Source organism: Strix aluco, chromosome Z (genome assembly GCF_031877795.1).
Source record: "Strix aluco isolate bStrAlu1 chromosome Z, bStrAlu1.hap1, whole genome shotgun sequence".
Taxonomy (NCBI): domain Eukaryota; kingdom Metazoa; phylum Chordata; class Aves; order Strigiformes; family Strigidae; genus Strix; species Strix aluco.
This window is the reverse complement of record NC_133971.1, coordinates 93,082,326-93,103,762: the sequence shown is the minus strand read 5'-3', so window position 1 is coordinate 93,103,762 and position 21,437 is coordinate 93,082,326. Positions and strand designations below refer to the sequence as shown.

The 21,437-nt window shown below is 49.2% G+C and overlaps 1 protein-coding gene across 1 annotated transcript in view; it reads left to right on the top strand.

Annotated features, from left to right (window-relative positions):
* ZBTB7C (zinc finger and BTB domain containing 7C) overlaps nucleotides 1–19,557 on the top strand; it is a 164,507-nt gene extending 144,950 nt beyond the window's left edge. The window contains exons 3-4 of the mRNA XM_074812607.1: nucleotides 10,391–11,587; nucleotides 17,877–19,557. Of these exons, the coding sequence (XP_074668708.1) occupies nucleotides 10,391–11,587; nucleotides 17,877–18,513 (1,834 nt within the window). The 3' untranslated portion in view covers nucleotides 18,514–19,557. The remainder of the gene's footprint in view (nucleotides 1–10,390; nucleotides 11,588–17,876) is intronic.
* The last annotated feature ends 1,880 nt before the right edge of the window (nucleotides 19,558–21,437 follow it).

Here is a 21,437-nt window from a genome sequence, read left to right as displayed (position 1 = left end):
TTAAGCAGTGGAGGGCATGGTGGGAGTTGAAACGTGAGGCTGAGCTTGTGTTGTGGGGCTTGGCCCAAAGCAAGCTGGGTTTTAAAGATGCGCTAGCTACTGAGGTTGTCCTTGTGAGAGGTAGGACAAGGCCCCTGCCACCATCTTGGTGTGAGGCTGCAGATGCCTCGGGTCCTGCAGTGGACACGTCTTGGCCAGCACATGGGGATGGGGTCTCCTCCTGGAAGGATGATGCTGGGAGATGCAACGAGGACCAGCAAGAAACTCCCCCAAACAGGGATGTGCGTGACTGGGGATGCCCTGTGATACTGCGGGGGAGCCCAGGGAGGGTCTAGAGGAGCGGCCCTGCCCGGGCAGGGGGGTGGAGTGTGGCCGCTGCCAACGCCACCACCGAGCTGAGCCTCCCACCCCACCGCTTCTGAAGCCTGCCCGTACCTGCTCCCAAGCCGATATTAAGCCTGCTCAAACACTGCACCGCCTTCTCCTCGCATTGTTTTCTGTACCCCACACCCAGCACCAAAATAGCGATAACCCCCCCCTTCCCCACCCTCCCGCGGTGACTCAGGCTGGCGAGCAGGCACACATCTGCTTCTGATTTAACGTGCTAGCGCTCTGACCCTTTTATTTTTACTCCCAAAGTCCTCCCTTCGGTGCCTTTCTCTCTGGGGGCGAGGGGAGAGAAGAGGAGGGGGAGCTGGATCCCCATCCTTTCCCCCCTGTTTTTTTGGAGCACCTAAAAATTTATTTTATTTTATTTTGGAGCCATGTTTTCACACAGGCTGGTGACAGCCTTGCCCGGATCCGCGTCCAAGTCCCTCGCAATCCTGTCCACTCTGGAGGGACACCAGCCAAACCAGTTTTCCATGGTTAAGCTGGGCACATTTTTCCGCCGTGGTTTTTTTTTTGGGGTTTTTTTTTTTTTTTTTTGTCAGGAAGCAAACCCACCCAGTGTGTATGCGCCGTTCAATAGGAGCCTTTTTTTAATTTCTTTTCCTTTTTCTGGCTCCAAAGAAGAGCAGAACGAGAGGGAGCGAAGGGGCCTGCCTGTTCTCCCCGGGAGAGTTCAGAATGGGAGGAAGTGGCTTTTTTTTCTATTTTTAAGGCCTTGCTGGAAGGAGGTACCCACCACTCACAGGGTTGTAGTGCTGTGCACCCATAGGGATGTATCCTATATATAACCCATATAGTCCCCTATAGCAGTGGCTGGGCAGCTTTCACAAGGGGCAAGGTGGTGGTTGAGGAGAGCAGTTGCAAACACATGGGCAGAAGTGCCACCAACAATGTCATGTACCTTGTGGACCCTCATCCAGGTCATGTCAGAGATGCTGGAGGGACCAGTGACCTGATGTTCAGCCAGGCCAGCTCCAGCGTGGGCGCATCTCTGGTGGGGATTTTCCTCTTGCTCTCTTTTTTTTCTCCTCTTTCTTGTTTTATTCTTTCAGAACACGGCGTGGGAGGGGGTACGCGTCACTTGAAGTGTGAGTGAGTTTCCATGAGAGTGGGGTGGTTGCACAGAATGACTGGAAACTCTTCTGTTTCACTTGACATATTCCCCCTCCCACGGAATTTCTACGCGCACACCAACACACACGTATAGTGTGTATGTATGTGTGTTCATATAGATACATAGAGAAGGGAGATATTCACCCAGGATCATTTCCTGTACCAGTGACACCACATTTAAAATTCCTCTAAATGCTGAGGCATGGCCAGGAGACCATCAGAGTTGTGTGGAGAGGGACCACCGAGGGTTTCCAAGAAAAAACCACATAACTAACTGGATATTGAGCACCTCCAGCCTTGCATCTCCCAAAACCTCAGCAGAGAAGAGCAGAAGGGACCAAAGCCCACAGCACAATCCCCTTGACCTCCAGACATCCAAGGAGCTGCTTGGAATGGGGGGGGGGGGGGGGGGGCGGGGACAAGGCTACAAGGAAACACTGTAGTCAGATGCAACCACCCTATAAAGTCCCTTCCCATAGTACCTGCCTAGACACTGTGGTTGATTAACTTGCCCCTGCTTTGTGCATAGATGTAGCCCTGAAAACACCATCTGGAGCCAGGCTGTGCATTCAGTGTAGCTCCACTGATTGTTTATGTTTATTTGACCATTTATCACTGGGATTCCCCTTTGCCAAAACCTGCTCAGCACATCAGATGGGACTTGTCATGCGGCATGCAGACTTAATCAAGCTCCCACCCAGAAGTGACCCAGAGCTCCTGATTTTGGAGATTTACATAAACTCTGAAATTAGGAAGTGTGCTGGATAATTTAAAGAAGCCAGAAAGAAGAAACCAAAGTGAAAACATGGCCCTTCAATTATAGGAAGCATTGAACTCTACTCTGGCCCTGCCAGAGCTCCTGTTTGCATTTATCTGGGGCATGAGAACTGGTTTCAAGGAAATAGGAGAACCATGGGGCTTGGTCCTGGTGGTGTGATGGCATCTTCCTAGCGCGCAGAGCTGCTGGGTGGCAGGTCCCTGCGGGCTCGCCCAGAGGCAAGGTGTTGATCCACCAAACCTCATACCAGAGTCTGGGAGCGCATTATAAAATGATATTCAGGTCAGACCAGGGTGGAAGACCTTGGGTAGATCTAAGGGATGCTGGGGCTTTTCAGATACCTGGTGCCTGCCATGATGAGTGACAAGCGAGAGAGGAGCTCAACCTGTTCATCATCACATGCTGATGGAGGGGCCAACTTGAGCAACAAGCCCATGGAGGAGCTGAGGCCAGAAAAAATGACCTTAACTTAAATACCCCATGGACTGGGTCCTGGTGGTCATGGAGCAGTGGCAAATTCCCATTACAACCAGTAGCACCCGACTGTTCAGCTCACTGGGGGAGGATTTGATTCATAGTGTGCAATTTTGCCAGATTGTATCTACATAAACAAAGTTGTTGAAGTACAAGGTGCCCGGTGTAGGCTCTCAGTAGCTGGAGCTAACCTGCAGGGATAGATTTGTTGAGAGATGCATAATATTTGCTGCAAGGTATAACTAGCCTTTAAAAGTTCCCGAGGATGGATTCACAAAGGGCACAGGTGATGCTTGTGCCTCCACATTTCAATGAGTGAATGAGTGGCACCTGTAATCACTGTTTATCTTCTTAAGCAAATAGTCTTTGTGGTACTTCCCAAGCAATATTGTACCAGAGAAATACAGCAGATCTCCAGTATTGACGTGCCCCAGGCCTGCTTGGCTGGCTTAAACTTCTATAGGAATTTTGGAAACTGGGAAGAGTGGCAGTCACTAAAATGAAGAAGGGATTAATATGTCGTTGTCGGGATCATTGGACACTCTGGAGGTGGTTCTCCAACACTTTATAGGAAACTAAGAGTTCTAGCCCAAAAAGGTCAGTTTTATATAGTATGTGTAAATATATATGGTTCGCATGAGCTCAGCTTGCCGGCCAGATGTTGATAAGAATGAGTCCTTGTATGCCCAAGGATTTTGTTTGGATATTAGTATTAATATTGAAAAGTCCAGTAGGTGATGAAGAAATACCAAGCTGAAGGTCACCCATGTGATCTCAATCCCTGAAGTATAACCACTTTAATTATGTGATCAAACCATGCTCACCTTGCAGGGCTCTTCCTTCAGGTAGGAGCTGTCTCATGCATCGTTGGCTCTGTGGAGGCTGGCCAGAAAGGGCCGGACTGTCCCCCTGGGGCTCTTTGGCCATCCCTCGCCTCCCAGATCAGGGAGATCTCCATCTGTGTCAGTGTCACTGGGGCTCTGGTTGGCCACTCTAGACAGCCTTTGTACCAGCGTCCTATGAGGAATCCCCTCAAATTGTACCAACCTGCTCTATTTATGGAGGTGCTTCTGTGCCAGGAGCCACGTGGGGTGATGCCACCTAGGGGACTTCCTCCCCATCCTTGCTGCAAGCGAGCATCTCCCATGGTGAATGTGACCCTCTTTGCATCCTTCCTTGCCAAAGCATCACTTTGGAAACCTCTGCCCTTTTCTACTTTGTCCAGATCTAAGCAAAATCCATTCATTTTTTGAGGAGAGATCCTCAGTTTTGGTGGATGAGCTTATTGCGTACCTCTTAAAAACCAAACACCCTCAACTTTCCTGGCTCAACCCTGTACTCCCCAAGCAAGACAGGTCCCAAGGGTAAGGCTGGTCTCAGTTATTAGAGGCTGGGGAGGGTGCCCAGCCCAGCAGTAAAACCCCAGTGCTACTGCTAGTGAGCTGGTTCCCTCCCACAGCCTCATCTTTGGGTCTGCAAAGTGGCTCATCTTTAAAAACCCGATGATTTCCTTGCGAGGGAGGCAGCAGTTGGTGTCACCGCATTTTCCTCCACATTTTGGGCATCTTGCAGGGAAGTGATTGAAAGGTGAGGAGTGCTCTGCCCCACCTTCTCGCCGGAGGGGAGAAACATTAGGTACTGGGGTGGGTGGTTTAATAACATGTTCTTCTGGAGACAAGATGTTCAGAGGGGAGGTGTGCCTAAGGAAATATTTGCCTTTTTTGGGTTTTACTTTTTTTTTTTTTAATGGAAGAAAAAAAATAAAACCACCTCTCTGCTTGCCTTTCAAATAGGCTTTGAGGGAACCCAACTCCTTCTTGCTATGAAAGTAGAGGCATCTTCCAAACTGGAGTCAAGGCCAAGGCAATGGTGTTGTCCCCATGGGACCAGCTTCAGGTGGGGTGTCAATGTGAGTGACTTCACTCAGGGACACTTGCATGAGGGACTTGCTCAAGGTCATGAAGCAATAAGCAGATGCAGAAAGAGAGCCCTGGCATCCCTATACCTCCAAAAGTAACAACACAGCTCAGAGTGGGAGCTACCAACCACTGGCCAATGTATCCTGTAGGAAGTAACTGTAATATTTTGACAGATTAGGGTAATCTCATATGCACATCTTAATTGCCTCATTACAAAGAAACACAAATAAATCTAGGGAAAAAAAACCACCACAACACATATATTTATGGGCTGATAGATGTAGGAGGCAGGTCTCCATACACAGGACGATGGGTAGATGCAGAGGGAGAGCAGCCAGCCCACCCCGGGTGCTGCCTCTGCTTCCGCAGCCCGGAGCAAGGATTGGGAAAGAGGAGTAGGTAGCAAAGCAGCAGAGCCAGAGCATCTGTCCCTCGGGGTGCTGAGTGCCCCAGGTAGGGGAGGGAAGGAGTTGATGGTGGAAAATAAATTGGGATGGGGAAAGCTGTTGAGACCTCCTGCTGACTCCCTTTCCTGCTGTGAGCAGCAGACTGGGGTGGCCGGGGATGATCAGTGCCCCAAATCTAGGTCCAGCCACCTCTGGGGTGCTTTGCTGGGTGGCCCTGTGCTTCAGCTGTAGAGCCCGAATCCCTCCTGAGGTTTTGTGCCTGCAGGGACCGAGAATGAGGGATGCTGTGTTGGGGTGGCAGGATCTGGCCTGGGTGGGGGGAGTTCAACCCCAAGCCTCACCCCTGGGCTTGCTCCCCAAACCCTGCTCCATGCACAGGCTGGAAGTGGAGACACCATTGTTTTGGCTGGAAAAATGTTGTTTTGACACCAATAGCAGGCAGAGATCAGCTGGAGCCTCAGGCTTCTTCCTCTGCTGTGCTGAATGCAGAACAAGCACCACATGGCAGGGGGGCAGCCGCTTTGTGCTCCCCAGCTTACCCTAGGGTACCCCCTTATCTTTGGGGTGGCACCCCGAGGGGGAGTGAATATAGACACACCAAAAAGAAATGTAGTCAGGAGCCAGCACCTTCCCATGGGGAAAATCATAGCAAAGAGAAAGCCAAGCAATGAACATTTAAGAGGAAATGCTCCAAGAATGTCTACACAAATACAAAAATGTAAAACCATAGAAATATAAAAATATGAAAATATATAAATATAAATATATAAATCCACAAATAAAATATTAATACAAAATACACAAATATGTAAGAATATACATATATATACATATTTAAATATTAAATTAATAAAATATTAAAATGGTGCATGTTATAGTAATGATGTTACATGCCAGCATACAATTAAAGGCCAAAATTGCCACCTCCCAGCTAAGACTCAGATTGTGAAGCGTTGTCCCCACGGGTGGAGTGGATGGGAAGGGGACTTCCCCCAGCCCTGCCATAGCCCTGAACCAAGAGCCACACGTTGCACAAGCCTGGGCTCTTCCTGGCAGCCTTTATCTCCTCTTCGCAGGGCGTTGTTGCCGGAGATGAGGAAGGAGATGGGAGAGGGAAGCGCTGATGAGGAGCCCTCACAGGTCACAGGTCTCCTGCTGCTGGATTTGAGCAATACTGAGACCCAGGGGCAGGATCCTGTCCCACCTCAGGGCTGGCACATCTTTTCCAGGGCTCCTCTGAGCTGTGCCAGTCCTCCATTTCCATTCCTAAAAAGAAATATAGGCAATATTAGTTATCAATTTATCTCTTTCCTATACATATATCTCTATAATCTATTGAGTATACTTCTATTTTTTACTTATCATAATGCTAAATAAACATTTCTCCTCTCTGATATTTCAATTTTATATTACTGGTTTTCAGAGGCTGTATTATACTGAAGGAGGCTTGAAGTTAAAAGCAGAAGTGAGAATAAAGCAGCCAAAAAAATAAAAATAAAAAATAGAAGGGGCTTTTAAGCAGCAGAGCTTTGGGTCACCCAGGGAGCATGCATCGCAGGCAATTTATAACATTGCTGCGGTTTATAATATTGCTGCAGTCCCTGGCTTGTATCTGGGTTGTATCACCCACGTTCACGCAGGCAGTGAGGTTAGACCTCGGCATCACAGCTGAGACTCCTGCCTGCATCTGCCTACACATCTCCATCGCACTGGTACAGCGGTCACCAGCCCAAGCCAGCGAAGCACCATCCTTCCCCAAACCGGAAGGATTTTCACCCAAAAAGGAGACAAAGCTGAGCCCCCCTCAGTCCCCCTTTTCTGCTGTTGCAGCCTCAGGTGCCTAAACACAACAGCAGAGCTCACCACATGCCGGCAGACAGCACGGGGGGAAGCCGTCCTGTACCCGAATAGCATCTCCCAGGATCATTTTTTCACAAATGGGGCTTTTCATGGCAAGAAAGTAATGAATGAGTTTTAAGCATGCCCATAAATGCAGTGTTTCGAGACGTCATCTGCAGAATACGTTTATTTTAGGTGCCCTCCACCCTTTCTCCCCCCACACACCCTGGTTTATTTTAACAATGCTGTAATTTTCTATTATAAAATCGGATTTTTCTGTTTAACTCCATGTAGGCCTTCAGCTTTTGCACGTGTGTGTGCATGCACTGGCGACATTTGTCACCATCAGATGCTATTTTTAAGCCTGTTAATTTTGAGGCCCCCACCCTTGTCTTGGGGAGGGGAAAGGGGGAGTGCAGGAGGAGGGAGAGGAGGGAGGGGGAGGAAGGAAAACGTCAGCCTCAGCACACTTCCAGCCTCTGGCCATCAACCTCCCTGGGGGCATGGGAACCATAAGGTCATTTCTCAGGCTCGCTGAGCTCCAGAGCTGTCAAACCACCCTGTGAGTTAAAAAAATGCAAATGTATTCAAATGAATGGGCTGACTCTCTTCCTCCGCCCCCCCCACCCCGTTTAAATGACATGAATCACCTTCAATTTTGCCAGCATCCTGTAAAGTTATCAGCTTGCCTAAGTGCTTCAGTTAACAGAACTGCATCTCGAGAGGACCAGGAGGGGAAAAGAAAGGAAAAGAAGTCCATTTCCACCAAAAGGAGCTGTACATCATCTTAGTTTATAATCACATACACCCTGATCTCCTAATTCCATTTTTACTTGTTTTCTTGCTGCCGAGTGAATAATCCACAAATTAGGGAGGATGGAGTTTAGTGTCTGGAAAAAAACCTCTATAAAAACAATTATCAGGGTAGTCTAATATTCTGCTTTTCTGATCTTTTGCACTTAGGGTGATCTGTCAATAAAAGATCAAAATAGATTCGTAGGAAGACACATTCCTTCATGCAAGGAGCTCCTTTAACACTAATGCCTCTGCCAGAGAAAAATACATGAGTAGAAGATAAATACAGCAATAGAAATTTAATTGCTCATGCTTATTATTAAAGATACAAAGCCCTAAAAAGGAAGTTGTCTTTTCCTCCCCGGCTCAGGGGTTATTTATTATCTTACACTCCACTTGGAGAACACATTGGATTTACTTTCATTTATTGGCAATTTTCAAGGAAGATTTGATACGGAGTCGGTCGGGCTGGTAGAGGAGCGTAGCTAGTTAACATGGTTAAGCACAGCACACTGTAATGAATCAATTTGTTTCAGACAACAGATATAATAAGTGTGGAGCTAATGGGCACAGTGCAGGATGCGGGACTGGAGCATCAACCCTCAGCTGAAAACACCAGTGCTGGAGCTGAGCGGGGGCTCGGAGTGGTGCAATTCCCAGTTTCTCTCCCCATCCCTGGGCATGGGGAGGTGATTGGAGAGGGCTTCCCATGGTGAGGGCTGCCCTCCAGCCCCCCACGAGACTTCCCTAGTGCAGCAACAGCTTGTCCCCCATCCCGGCATTGCTCCCTCCAGGCTGGTGGTCCATAACCCTTCCCCGGGCTGTGGTCCATCCAGGTTGCACCATGTTTCCAAGGCCTTCACCCTCTGGCTCCCACGTGGTGAGTGTTCGACAGCTTTGGTTAGGTGTGGGGGAGATATCTGCAAGGTCTCAGTTGGAGATTTGGCCCTGTGGAGGGAGGAGAGGGAGACACCATTCCTCTTCCCACAGGAATGTCTTCTTCAGAGTCTGATCCCCTCTACGGCTCCCCAGCCTCCCGCAAGGGTCACTAGCTTCCTGGCCAAGGTGAAGCAAGGATTTCCCTGGACAACCTCCATCAGACCAGGCTCTTTCCATCCCTGAGGGCTGGAGACAGGTGGTAGGGTGGGAGCCAGCCCCTCACCATGAGGTAGACCAGGTCCTCACGGCTGGAGTCAGCGCAGAAACTGAGCAAGGAAGAACACCCAGGACGTAGTAATGGATCCCAACAGAGATGCAGAGGTGTTGTGGGGTGGGATTGGGAACCTGCCAGAGATGCAGAGGGTGGGATTGTGAACCTACCTGATGGTCTCAGCCTTGCAAAAGGGTCCAGAGTGGGGTTTCAGTTTTACTTACGTGTACCCTGGGCTCTCTGAGAGATGAACCACTCGGCTGTGAACTGAGTGTCTACCTGCAGCAGGGCTGCGAGCTGGGACTCGTAGAGGTGACACTGCACGAACACATGCTCTGTGTCCTGGGGGTTTCCAAAGGGTTAGTGTATTCAAAATTATTCTGGCTGTTTGATGTATTCTGTGTGTGATGGGATTAATGTATTCGTCGCCTGCTGGAGGAAGTTGCTCTCCTTTCCTGGGATTTCTCATGTGGAAGGGCTGCTGGAGCCATGTGAAAGAGGAAACATCTTACAGATAAAAAAATGGCCAAAAAAAATCAGGTTTTCCTTTTGGGTGTGGGCTTTTTGCTTCCGAATTTCCCTTTGAAGCTAGAGCTGCTCTAGCAGGGGAGGGTGTCTGCCAGAGGCACAGGGCATTTGATACCACGCTAACAAGTCCAAACAGGATTGGGAATGGAGCAAGCTTAGCTCATGGGTGCAGATAGCAGACAGCCATCTGTCTTTGGCCGGGCCCTTGCTCCCTAGTTGTCTTCCTCTGAGCGTTTAGGTACACTGTGACACGCAGCTCCTCACTTGCCTCCCCCATTCCCAGATCCCTCAGGAGGACATCCCTATGCATGTTGTCCACATGCTGAGGTGACATGGGATAGCTTCCAGGCCTGAAGTAGCAGGAGGACACAGAACTGGAGACCTGCTACCCCATAAGGACTGCTCTTCTGCTGCAGCAGCCAGCCATGACCAGCAGTCCCTCCTACTTGGGACATCCAGTTGTACCAGTCCCAAGAAACAATTGCGTAGATGTGATGGGGACTCCCTGGCTCATCTTGTTTAAGCAGTGTAGGTGCTGGTTCTTGGCAGCGTGAAGCAATACAGCATCACCCTTTCCCTGCCTAGCTCCTGGCAGGGCAAATCCAACGTGTGCCTGGAAAGATGTTGGCTCTGAGAGGATGTGGAAGAAACGTGATGGGGAGGGAATCATTGCACAAGGTTCCTGGGGGAAGGATGTGAAAGAGAAGAGGGAGCTTGTGGTGGTAATGAAAATGTGAATAGGGTGGGTACCGAGAAGAGATGGATGGAGACAAAGAAAGAGACAAAGTGATGTGGAGGGAAGAAGAGGTTAAATCACAGAGGACCTGGAAGGAGTTAAAGGTGACATGGAGACACACTGGGGCAGTGCAAGCAGGAGGTGATTACAGAGTCCAAGCAGGGTAGGGGAGAGGAGGACACTGAGATAAGGCAGGGTTATTCTGGTGTTACTGATTGGGAACCCCCTGTTAATTCCCTGCTGTCTGTGTTTTGTCCCTAGGGCACTAAATGAGAATATGGCCAATGGCATTGAAGATCTTATCGGGATCCCATTCCCGAACCACAGCAGTGAAGTCTTATGCGGTTTAAATGAGCAGCGGCATGACGGTCTCCTCTGCGATGTCATCCTCATTGTACAGGACCAGGAGTACCGGACCCATCGGTCTGTCCTTGCTGCCTGCAGCAAGTACTTCAAAAAACTCTTCACCACTGGCACTTTAACAGACCAGCCCTATGTTTACGAGATTGACTTTGTCAAGCCTGAAGCACTTTCTGCCATCCTCGAGTTTGCCTACACCTCAACCCTCACCATCACCACCTCAAATGTCAAGCACATCCTCAGCGCTGCCAAGATGCTGGAGATCCAGTGCATTATTAATGTATGCCTTGAAATCATGGAGCCCGACAGAGAGGCAGAAGAGGAAGATGACAAAGAGGACGAAGATGATGACGAAGATGAAGATGAAGATGAGGAGGAAGAGGAGGAGGAGGAAGAAGTGGAAGATTTTGTCAATCAGGAGAACCTAACCGATGTCCAAGAAGTAAGCTGTCACCAAAGCCCTTCGAAGTCTGATCTTACTGAAGAAGCATATTCAGAAGCACCTAAAGACTTCCCAAATCACTACCCAGCCAATAACTCCTCTGGACACTTGGGCGTCATACGAGACTTCTCCATCGAGTCCTTACTAAGGGAAAACTTGTACCCTAAGGCAAACATCCCAGAAAGGAGGCCAGCTCTGTCTCCTTTCACCCCTAGTTTCTTCCCCCATCTGTGGAACGGCGATTTTAGCTCTTTCTCCCAGCTCGAGGAGCCACAAGTAGACAACGGCCCCTTGGATCTGGTGATCAAAAAGAGAAAGATCAAGGAAGAGGAGGAGAAGGAAGACCTGCCTCCGCCTCCTTTCCCTAATGACTTCTTCAAGGACATGTTTACCAACACCCCAGCAGCTCCCTTAGGGCATATTAAGGCAGAGACAGACTATAGTGCTTATCTCAATTTCCTAAGCGCTACTCAGTTTGGAGGAGTTTTTCCCCCGTGGCCCCTGGAGGAAGAGAGGAAGATAAAGCCCAAGGCATCCCAGCAATGTCCCATCTGTAACAAAGTCATCATGGGAGCCGGCAAGCTGCCCAGGCACATGAGGACCCACACGGGAGAGAAGCCGTATATGTGTAATATCTGTGAAGTCCGCTTTACCAGGTGTGCATTGGTTACCTCTGCCACGCGTGGCTGTGTGTGGGGCGGGTGGTGGTGGTGGTTGGAGGGGCCACGTCATCACCCATGGCTGATTCCTAAGCTACACATCTCTTTTTCCAAAAAAAAAAACCAGTAGCAAAGAAAGCAGGGCATGATCTATGTCCCGTCAGAAAAAAAGGGAGGAAGGGAGGGTGGAGGAAGAAAACGAACCTGCTGATTTTGGTGGGTTGTGGATCGCATCCACAACTCACTGGATGCATCCCCTCACTGGACAAAAGCTTAAATAAGTAACAGGATATTTTCAACCCTGCCATAGTTCACCACAGTTGAACCAGAGGGAGCTGGAAAACAGATGGTCAAACAGCCAAGGAGGCTTCATCTCTAATGTGCTGAGAGATGCGTTGAGTTGGGAGGGCCATTTAGCTGCGGGATGTAATTAGTTTGGGTTTGCACATTTTGGCATCAGTGTAGACCACAGCCAAGTTGCACATGTTTAGACATGACAGTGTCTGGGCTTTCTGAAGCTGGAGTGATCCTAATTATTATATGGTAGTAGCGAGGTGGGCGTTGGTCTCTTCTCCCAGGTGACAAGTGATAGGATGAGAGGAAATGGCCTCAAGTTGCTCCAGGGGAGGTTTAGATTGGATATTATGAAAATTTTTTTCACCAAAAGGGTTGTCAAGCATTGGAACAGGCTGCCCAGGGCAGCACTGGAGTCACCATCCCTGGAGGTCTTTAAAAGATGTGTAGATGTGGCACCTGGGGACGTGGTTTAGTGGTGGACTTGGCAGTGTGAGGTTAATGGTTGGACTCAATGATCTTAAGGGTATTTTCCAACCTAAATGGTTTTGTGATTCATCACCCTGAATGCTGGCCGCCCAAGAGCCTGGCACCCCAACTCCCTCCATGGTCAGTGGAAGGAGATCAGCACCCTCAGAGAGGTAGATGAGGAAAGGGCATGAGTGAAGGTGTCATCCCTGATCACAAAGACAGCCTGCACGGCTTAGCTAAGGCAACTAACTATTGGGTATCTCAGGGTAGGTGAGACCAGCCTCAACATGGGCTGCTCCATAGTAGGCATGACCAGCCAGATCCACCCCCTCTACTGATTCGCAGCCTTTGCACCTCTCTTCACCCCAGCAGACCCCTCGATGGCAATAAATAGGAGCAGGCTACACATATCTAATGCTACAGCTTGCAACCTTCTCTCTGAAAAGCTGAACAAATTTAATCGGTGAGCAGAGACAAATAGATTCCTGGACCTGCTCTTACTGGGTATAATTAATATCTAATGAGTACAATCTTTACCATAATAATAAACCTTTCTGACAAGAGCATGGTATTTCAGCTCCTGGCTGTGTCTGAGAGAGAGAGCTTTATTAGGCTGGGGCGAGCAAACCAGAGGAAAATAATATGCACAGTAGGCAAAGGCGAGCTCCTGACAATGGCCGGACACCTGGGGTGCTCCTGCATTCAGCCTGTCTTTTCTTCTCCCATCCCTGTGATAATATTCGAGTGGAAGTTATGCAGATGATGAGGATTTGACCTGAAAATAAATTTCCATGCTCCCCTCCATTAACACAGCAGACACCGTATTATAATGCGGGGAGCATCATGCCTTGGGCAGGCGAAGACGTGAGCTGGCTCACCCTGGTATTTGCAGGGGAAAGGCCACTGCCTGGTGCTAATTCCTGCCTGCAGGAATTTGGATCTGGCTCCTGCTGGTGCTGCATCCCCAGGGTAGTGCTGGGTCTGCTGGGTCGTCACCTCCGGACCAGCAGGCTCTGCTGGGAGCAGCGGGATGGGTTCAGCCGGGTGAGCGTGGCTGTATCCCTGGCTGGGGGGACCACCTGGCCAGCCCCATCCTGCGGCCCCCATCGCTCTCCTGGGTGCGATGCTGCGGGTGCTAACTGCTACGAGGAAATAGCTTGGTTTGACCTATCACTGACACCTTCCCCCTAATGGGAATAATAGAACTGAGCCCTCCCAGAGGGCTCCCAAAGTCCTTTACAAGCAAGGGCAGCATCGCTGGCTTCGTTTGGGGACACTGAGGCACGGAGCGGTGTTGGTACTGACTCACAGTCACTGCAGAGGTTAGCAGAAGGGTTCAGGTGGGAATTCAGGTATCCTGACCCCTAATCCAGACAGGTTAAATCATCATCTTGGAGGATAAAAGCTCCACGCAGAGATGGTCTAGCATGGCCCGTTACTAACACAGGGTTAAACCCGACAACTTCTACATCCCTCCATGTGCTCAGCTGCTTCTAAATACAAAGCATAGAGGTAGGAGGGCTTTAACCGAAGAAAATAATCACAAAGAAAATTGGGACTAGCCCAACAGTGCATTCTCCCATCATCATTCACGAAAATGAAGCTGTTCATTTTGGTCACCCCACACAGAGCTGGAGGTTTGTTTTCCTTCTTTAACACCCTGAGCAAAGTGGAAATTTCAAAACATTCGTTTATTTTTAAAAGTATTTGGAATTATTTTGAATAGCACGCAGCTGTTTGTTGTTTGGGCTTTTTTTAGCCATTTTCAACATTAATGTGAGAGCTCTCCTTTAGGGGAAAGTGTATTTAAGCAAAGTAGAGTGATTGAGATGTAGAGATTTCTGCCAGGATTTCCTGAACGCCGCCACTTGCGTTACATATTTTGCTCTTGGGGGGGAATCTCATGCTTCCCAAAAGCATCAGACTCACACCCACGGCAGTGAGAGGTGCCTTTGCTGGGAAGATGCAAGCCCTGACGTTCCCCGTTGGATTCCCCTGGGAATCAGGGTGCAGGGAAGCAGAGGTTCCCAAAGGGGATTTCTGAATGAATCAGTCCTTTGCATTATTTCTGCACTCGAGGAACTGTGGAGGAGCAAATTTACTGGGGGAAATAGAGAAAATATATTTTCCGGGGAGGGGGAGTCCCCCAGCCTCCCCATCAGATCCCCCTTCCCCTTTGCATCAGTGGGATCCTTCATCCCACGACAAGGACCCCACCTGCATGTGGATCTGCCACTCCCGACTCCCAGGGACATCTGATCGCAGGAAGCAGGACTTCATTTAATAGCTCATTAATTTTTTCCTTAAACAAAGGCTTCTTGGCTTCTAGTCTGGTTTTACCCTGCTAAAGCACTGGAGAAAACTGCAAATATTTCAGCTTTTTCACCAAGACAACCCCGGAGTGCTCAAGGAGAAACTGTTCCAGCCAGAAAGGTTAACATTATTTGTTCCTATTATTTGTGTTGTGACAGCTCGCAGAGCCCTAATCGCTCTCCTAATGCAATTGCATTAAGGTTATTCACACACACGGAGCGTGGTTCTCCTTCGGAGAGCCTGCAAGCCGAGCTCCCATCTCGCAAAGCCTGTGTTCCCCATGCCGCAGCCTCCCATGGGTGCTTCCCCACAGCTGGAGCATCTCACCTCCCCCAACCTCTGAGCTTCTCCAGGTAGAGCCATAAAACCTCTCTTCCATCCCGTGGAGATGCTGCCAGGGCAGGGAGGATTGAGTTTCTCCCCGACTGCTGCCAGAGATGGGTAATAGCTTGAAAAAAGCTTTGCTTGTATTTACATTATACAGTCCTGGCACGCTGCATGTTTATTAGGAAAAGCGATCCTGCTAGGTTAAACATTACATATATAGGTTTAAATTATATTATAGGTGGGGCTGGTAGCTCTGCTTTTTATTAACATTCCCCAACACTTCACATTACGAGCCCCTGCGTTCATCTGCTTACGACTTCACTGCACATTATCTGTTTGGGATGAAATTTTCCACGCTGCTTTGTGTGCTGCTGAGAACTGATTTCAGCCCTTTTGGGGGAAATGCACCCTTGTTGGAGTCTTGGGATAATAGCATCTTTGAAAATTTCAGAGTGGGAAGTTGGGATCTGACCCTGGGCTTGGCGTGCGGACTGAGAGATGGTCCCTAAAAATCAGCATGAGTTGTAAACCTCATGTGAGCTGGTTACAACATCCATACAGGCAGAGAGCATCTCCACTGCCTGCACTGCCACTGCAGATGCAGGACCAGGCTGGGACTGGTTTCCCAAAGGCAATAAAACATAATCTGGTGAAGAAGATCCTGCTAGGGATACTCCTCTGCATCCGTGACCCTGAGGGACTGATTTGCAGGGATGCCCACCCCAGGGCTGCACTCCTCGCCCACACCAGCGTGCTGCCGGTCACATCACCGAAAACTATTTCAAGATGCACAGGGGCAAGGTGGCAGAAATTAGTGCAAAGATAGCACCTTGCAAGTTTTGAGGGCTTGACCTGCCAGCATAAGTAGATTTTTTGGGTCATTTTTGCGTTGTTTGGTTTTGTTTTTTTTTTTGCATGCTCACATATTTTATATGTAATAATGACATGACTCCATGTATTCTACATATTCTTAGCCACATTACTAATGCCTTGGAGAGACCATACTAAAAGCCTTTCAGAAAACAGTATGAATTCTCCCACTTTGCTGTTTATTTGCTTGAACTCTGCTGGTGCAACCTAGGCAGCACTCTTGGCTCAGTTCAGCTACAGCCAGCTTCGCCTTTTATAATCATATGCCTTAGCTGTGATTTTTGTAGACTGCAGAAGGAAACACTTATTTTTGAGGAAAAGGAATAGTGATTGGATGGCCAGCTTGGGGAAATATTCTTGCTTTTAGATGTTCCCCTTAAATATTTGTGAGTGTCAATGGGCTGGGTATTATGCTGTCCCATGGCTATATTTAAAAACCTTCTCCAAAATGCGGTGAGGCTGGATGTGTACTGGCCTTGGAGACCACGGCAGGGAAGGATGTGGGTGCAGAGCACCCTGGCCCTGCCTGCACCTTTGCCCGCCTCATCCTATGCATTGCTCCTGCTTCAAACGAAAGCTCCTGAGACACCCAGCGGTCAGTGCAAGGAGGAAAGGGAAAGGGAAAGGGGAAGGGGAAAGGGGAAGGGAAAGGGAAAGGGAAGGGGAAAGGGAAAGGGAAAGGGAAAGGGAAAGGGAAAGGGAAAGGGAAAGGGAAAGGGAAAGGGGAAGGGGAAAGGGGAAGGGAAAGGGAAAGGGAAAGGGGAAGGGGAAGGGAAAGGGGAAGGGGAAGGGGAAGGGGAAAGGGAAAGGGAAAGGGGAGGGGAAAGGGGAAGGGAAAGGGAAAGGGAAAGGGGAAGGGAAAGGGGAAGGGGAAGGGAAAGGGGAAGGGGAAGGGGAAGGGGAAAGGGAAAGGGAAAGGGAAAGGGAAAGGGAAAGGGAAAGGGGAGGGGAAAGGGGAAGGGAAAGGGAAAGGGAAAGGGGAAGGGAAAGGGGAAGGGGAAGGGGAAGGGGAAGGGGAGGGGAAAGGGGAAGGGGAAGGGAAAGGGAAAGGGGAAAGGGAAAGGGAAAGGGAAAGGGAAAGGGAAAGGGAAAGGGAAAGGGAAAGGGAAAGGGAAAGGGAAAGGGAAAGGGAAAGGGAAAGGGAAAGGGGAAGGGGAAGGGGAAGGGGAAAGGGGAAGGGGAAGGGGGAAGGGAAAGGGAAAGGGGAAGGGAAAGGGGAAGGGGAAGGGGAAGGGGAAAGGGAAAGGGAAAGGGAAAGGGAAAGGGAAAGGGAAAGGGAAAGGGAAAGGGAAAGGGAAAGGGAAAGGGAAAGGTGAAGGGAAAGGTGAAGGGAAAGGTGAAGGGAGGGAAGGGAAGGGAAGGGAAGGGAAGGGAAGGGAAGGGAAGGGAAGGGAAGGGAAGGGAAGGGAAGGGAAGGGAAGGGAAGGGAAGGGAAGGGAAGGGAAGGGAAGGGAAGGGAAGGGAAGGGAAGGGAAGGGAAGGAAAGGAAAGGAAAGGAAAGGAAAGGAAAGGAAAGGAAAGGAAAGGAAAGGAAAGGAAAGGAAAGGAAAGGAAAGGAAAGGAAAGGAAAGGAAAGGAAAATCAGCTCCTCAGGAAAATCAGCTCCCAGAGGGCCTTTGTCTAAGCAGTATCACCCCACATTACCAGGCTCTCGAAACTCAACCAATTTCCTTATTTGCAGGCAGGAATATAGCTGTACTGATTTAGATATTCCCATATGGGTTTTGGATTTATTTCAGGGAGTTTTTCACTCCAATTTAGGCTGGTTTGGACTCTCTGGGGTGGGTTGCGAACTCCTGATGTGAAGAGCTGGGTGTGTGTGATGCTTAGGTGCTCTCGCCCCGGGAAGGAGGAGGCAGATGCAAACACCAGCCTGCAAGAGCATCCATATACTGGATAAACTCCCCACCTTCCCATTGCTTTTCCCTCTCCTAATCCAAGGAGAAGTACCAACCACATCCCTTCCAGCCCACACCACCTGACTAAACACCTTTTTTTTTTTTTTTTGCAGGCAGGACAAGCTCAAAATCCACATGCGGAAGCACACGGGGGAGCGGCCGTACCTGTGCATCCACTGCAACGCCAAGTTTGTGCACAACTACGACCTGAAGAACCACATGCGCATCCATACGGGCATCCGGCCCTACCAGTGCGAGTTCTGCTACAAGAGCTTCACCCGCTCCGACCACCTCCATCGCCACATCAAACGCCAGAGCTGCCGGATCGCAAGGCCCCGGCGAGGACGCAAGCCGTCGGCATGGAGAGCAGCCGGCTTGCTCTTCGCTCCCGGTGGCCCGCCGGTGGAGAAGAGCTTTGTGATGCCGCCAACGTTGGAGGAGATGAGTGGCCACCTCGGCGGCGCGGCCATGTGCCTTCCTGGCCCCAGCCCCAAGCACTTCCTGAGCGGGGCCAAGACCCCCTTCAGCCTGCAAGAGCTGGAGAGCCAGTTTGAAGAAACCCAGATGAAGCTGTTCAGGCGAGCCCAGCTGGACATGGAGAGGAACGCGGGCATCTTCGCCTTCGCCCTAGGCCATAATGAAAACCTCGCTGCCCAACCCTTCTTCCCCCTCCCTGATCCTTGGAGCACGGGCTTCAGTGGCTTGGCAGGGCTCGGCCACGTGGCTCCCATCTCGGAGGCGAGCAACTAAACCCGCGCCTGGTCCCAACATGGATCTGCACCCTTCCCAACATGGCACCTGGCTCCCTCGGGGTCCCTGCCTGGCCTTTTGCATAGTCTGGCTCCCAAGAAGCTCTTTGTCCCCTTGCCACCATGGCCTGCTGCGGGGCTTGGGGCACAGGGCCATCCCTGTGGCGAGCGGGTGCTGTGCCCCATGGCCAACAGCACTTTAGACTCTGCGATGCACTTGGTGTTGGGACAGTGGGGCACACACTGCCCCATCCAGCCGCCCACAGCTTGCGGCTCCATCTGGGAAGGCCAGGACAGGACTGCTGCTCTCTTCAAAGCTCCCGAAAATGTCACTTGCCTTAGTCCAGGGCATGGCCATCACCCTGAGATGACTCTTCTGGGGGTGATGTTCCCCATTTTCCACCTGTGCGGCCCACTGGACACTGACAAACTGTCCAGACTTGGTTTTGATATGTTACATTCCTTGGCCCTTTTGGTCAAAAGGACTTTTTTTTTTTTTTTAATTATTTCCCATGTCTGGCAACAAAATTTATTCTGCAAGGGATAAAGGGGAGGGTCAAGCAGCCATGTTGGGATGGGGAGGATCCCAGCCATTGCCTTTCTCAGTGGTATATCAGACTTGCAGGGCTGGTGAAAGCCCTGCTGTGCGGGATGAGTTGGGACCCTAAAAAAATAAAAAAAAAAAAAAAAAGGAGATAGAAAATCACCCAGGAGCAAAGCTGGGTGGAAGAGGGGGATTTTACTTATTTTGGTTCTTTGGACATTTCAAAATTTCAGAAGAAGAACCAAAGCCTATTTTGAGTATTTTAACTTCAGTTTCTTGAAAAGGTGAAGGAAAATTTTTGAAAGGATCAAAAATGTTTCAATTCTGAGCTTTTATTAAACCCTTGCTTTGTAAAAATAAACCATGTGGGAATTTTGAAATGAAAAAGTCGTTTCAAACCAAAGAGTCAGAATTCACCACCACAGACCACTCTGAAACGGTTGGGGTTTTGTCCTTAATTCCCCCTAATTCCTATATATATTTTGATGACAAAAATTTACAAAACACTTGAGTCCCCAGAATCTGCAATGTCAATGAGAAAAAATTAGGTGTGCAAATATTCCTGCTGCTTGTCTCAAGGGATCTTTGTGGAAAAGAAGTCCACTAAAGATGTCTTTCAGATGAGACTGTCTACTTGCAAGCAAGTAGAAAAACTATTTCTTCACCATTTGTTGGTTCAAAAGATGAGATGGTAACATACGATGTGGTGCTCCAAGCTGATGGTCACCCATGGTGGCAAACAGGTCTGGGGTCCTCTCCAGCATCCCTGCAGACCCTGACTTGGTCACCCCTATCTAATATTTCTTTTGAGGCCCAAAAAGTGGCAGATTGGCTGGAATCGTACTGTCAGCCTCTTTCAGCCCCTAAAAACATGAGCTACTCTTGAAGATAAAGGCTTTTGATGTCCATCTGCCTCCAATGGCTCCTTTTAGCTGTGGTGGGACCCCAATTTCACCACCGGCTGACATGGCTTGTGGTAGGTGCTCCAGGAAGCTGGTTTTACATGAGACCACCACTTGAAAATGTAGATGTTACAAATTAGAGCTTTTTCTTTCTCTTTTTACTGTTACCTTTGAACGTCAGAATCAAAGGGAATGAGAGGACCGCGGGTTCACTAATTTTTTGGTTTGCCCATCGATGGTACTCCTCTGAAGTGGTGGCTGGGTGAGGGTCTCCCCACCAAAGCATGGGGGGTACACAGGGGATCCAGGACCCACCGCTCCCCACAAGGGCATGAAGGACTTCTGCTCTGAGACTATCTGTAGCAGAACAGTCCCAAGAACTGCCCAACTCTCGCTTCCTCCTCCATAAAGAAATCTACAAAGACTCCACATGCAACAAGTCAATGGAGAAAAAAAAAAAAAAAAGAAAACTTCTTAAAACTGCATCAAACTTTTTTTTTTAAATCTGTATCAACTTCTTACACAAGTGACATTTTGCAGATGACTGGTTACTTCAGGTGTTTTTTTGTCTACAGTTTGGAGTCATTGTAAAGTATCCAAAGATGCTGAGTACTGTATAATCTACAAGGACTTGAAGCAAGGTGTTTTTTCCGTCTCGATTTGTTTGTTGGGTTGGTTGGGGGTTTTTTTCCTATTTGTCTAGGGGGGAAAAACCTTTGCAATTTTTCTATTTATAACTATTTTTATGTGATTGCTTTATGTACAAAACAATGGAAAAAAAATCAAAACAAAAAAGGAGAGAGAAACACACACAGACACAAACAATTTGCCTTAGTTATTCACGGGACAATCACCCTTAACTTTCATTGATGCTAGAAAGTGGATGGAAAAAAGAGACTAGATCCTTTTATGTATTTATTAAATTGTATTAATTGATGCTTTAAAATTATTAGCAGGACTTGGCTCTCTTGCCTGTGGCCATGCTGAGAAGGCTAAGCCGCTGCAGATGCTGAGCTGCCTCCCTTCTCAGGCCGGCGCGGTCATCCCCATGGCCTCAAGTCTACGGATGTTTGCCGGACACACAAATTTGGTCCTTTCCAAAGGTACCTTTTGAAAAGCCAGAATAATCACACATTAATTAAGCATCTAGCTGGTACAGGCTCCAACCCAAGGGAGCTGTTGGCATTGCGATGCTGCTGATGATTAATGAGTTAAGGTTGATTTTCCCGCGTTGCACTAGGTTGGGTTGGACGGAGCTACGTGCTGGTGGCGATCATGTTTTGGAGTGGGGAGGGAGGACTAGAGAAAACTCTTATGTCTTCTCATTTCGACGTTGTGCAGCGACTCCAGGCCACAGATATCCACGTGGGAGCCCAGCTAAGCGTGGAGGTGCCTTCCTGGGGCTTGGATCCCCTTCCTCAGCCAGGATGGGTGTGATGAGCACCAAGCCTCGGGCTGGAAGGACGCGGGGCTCTCTCC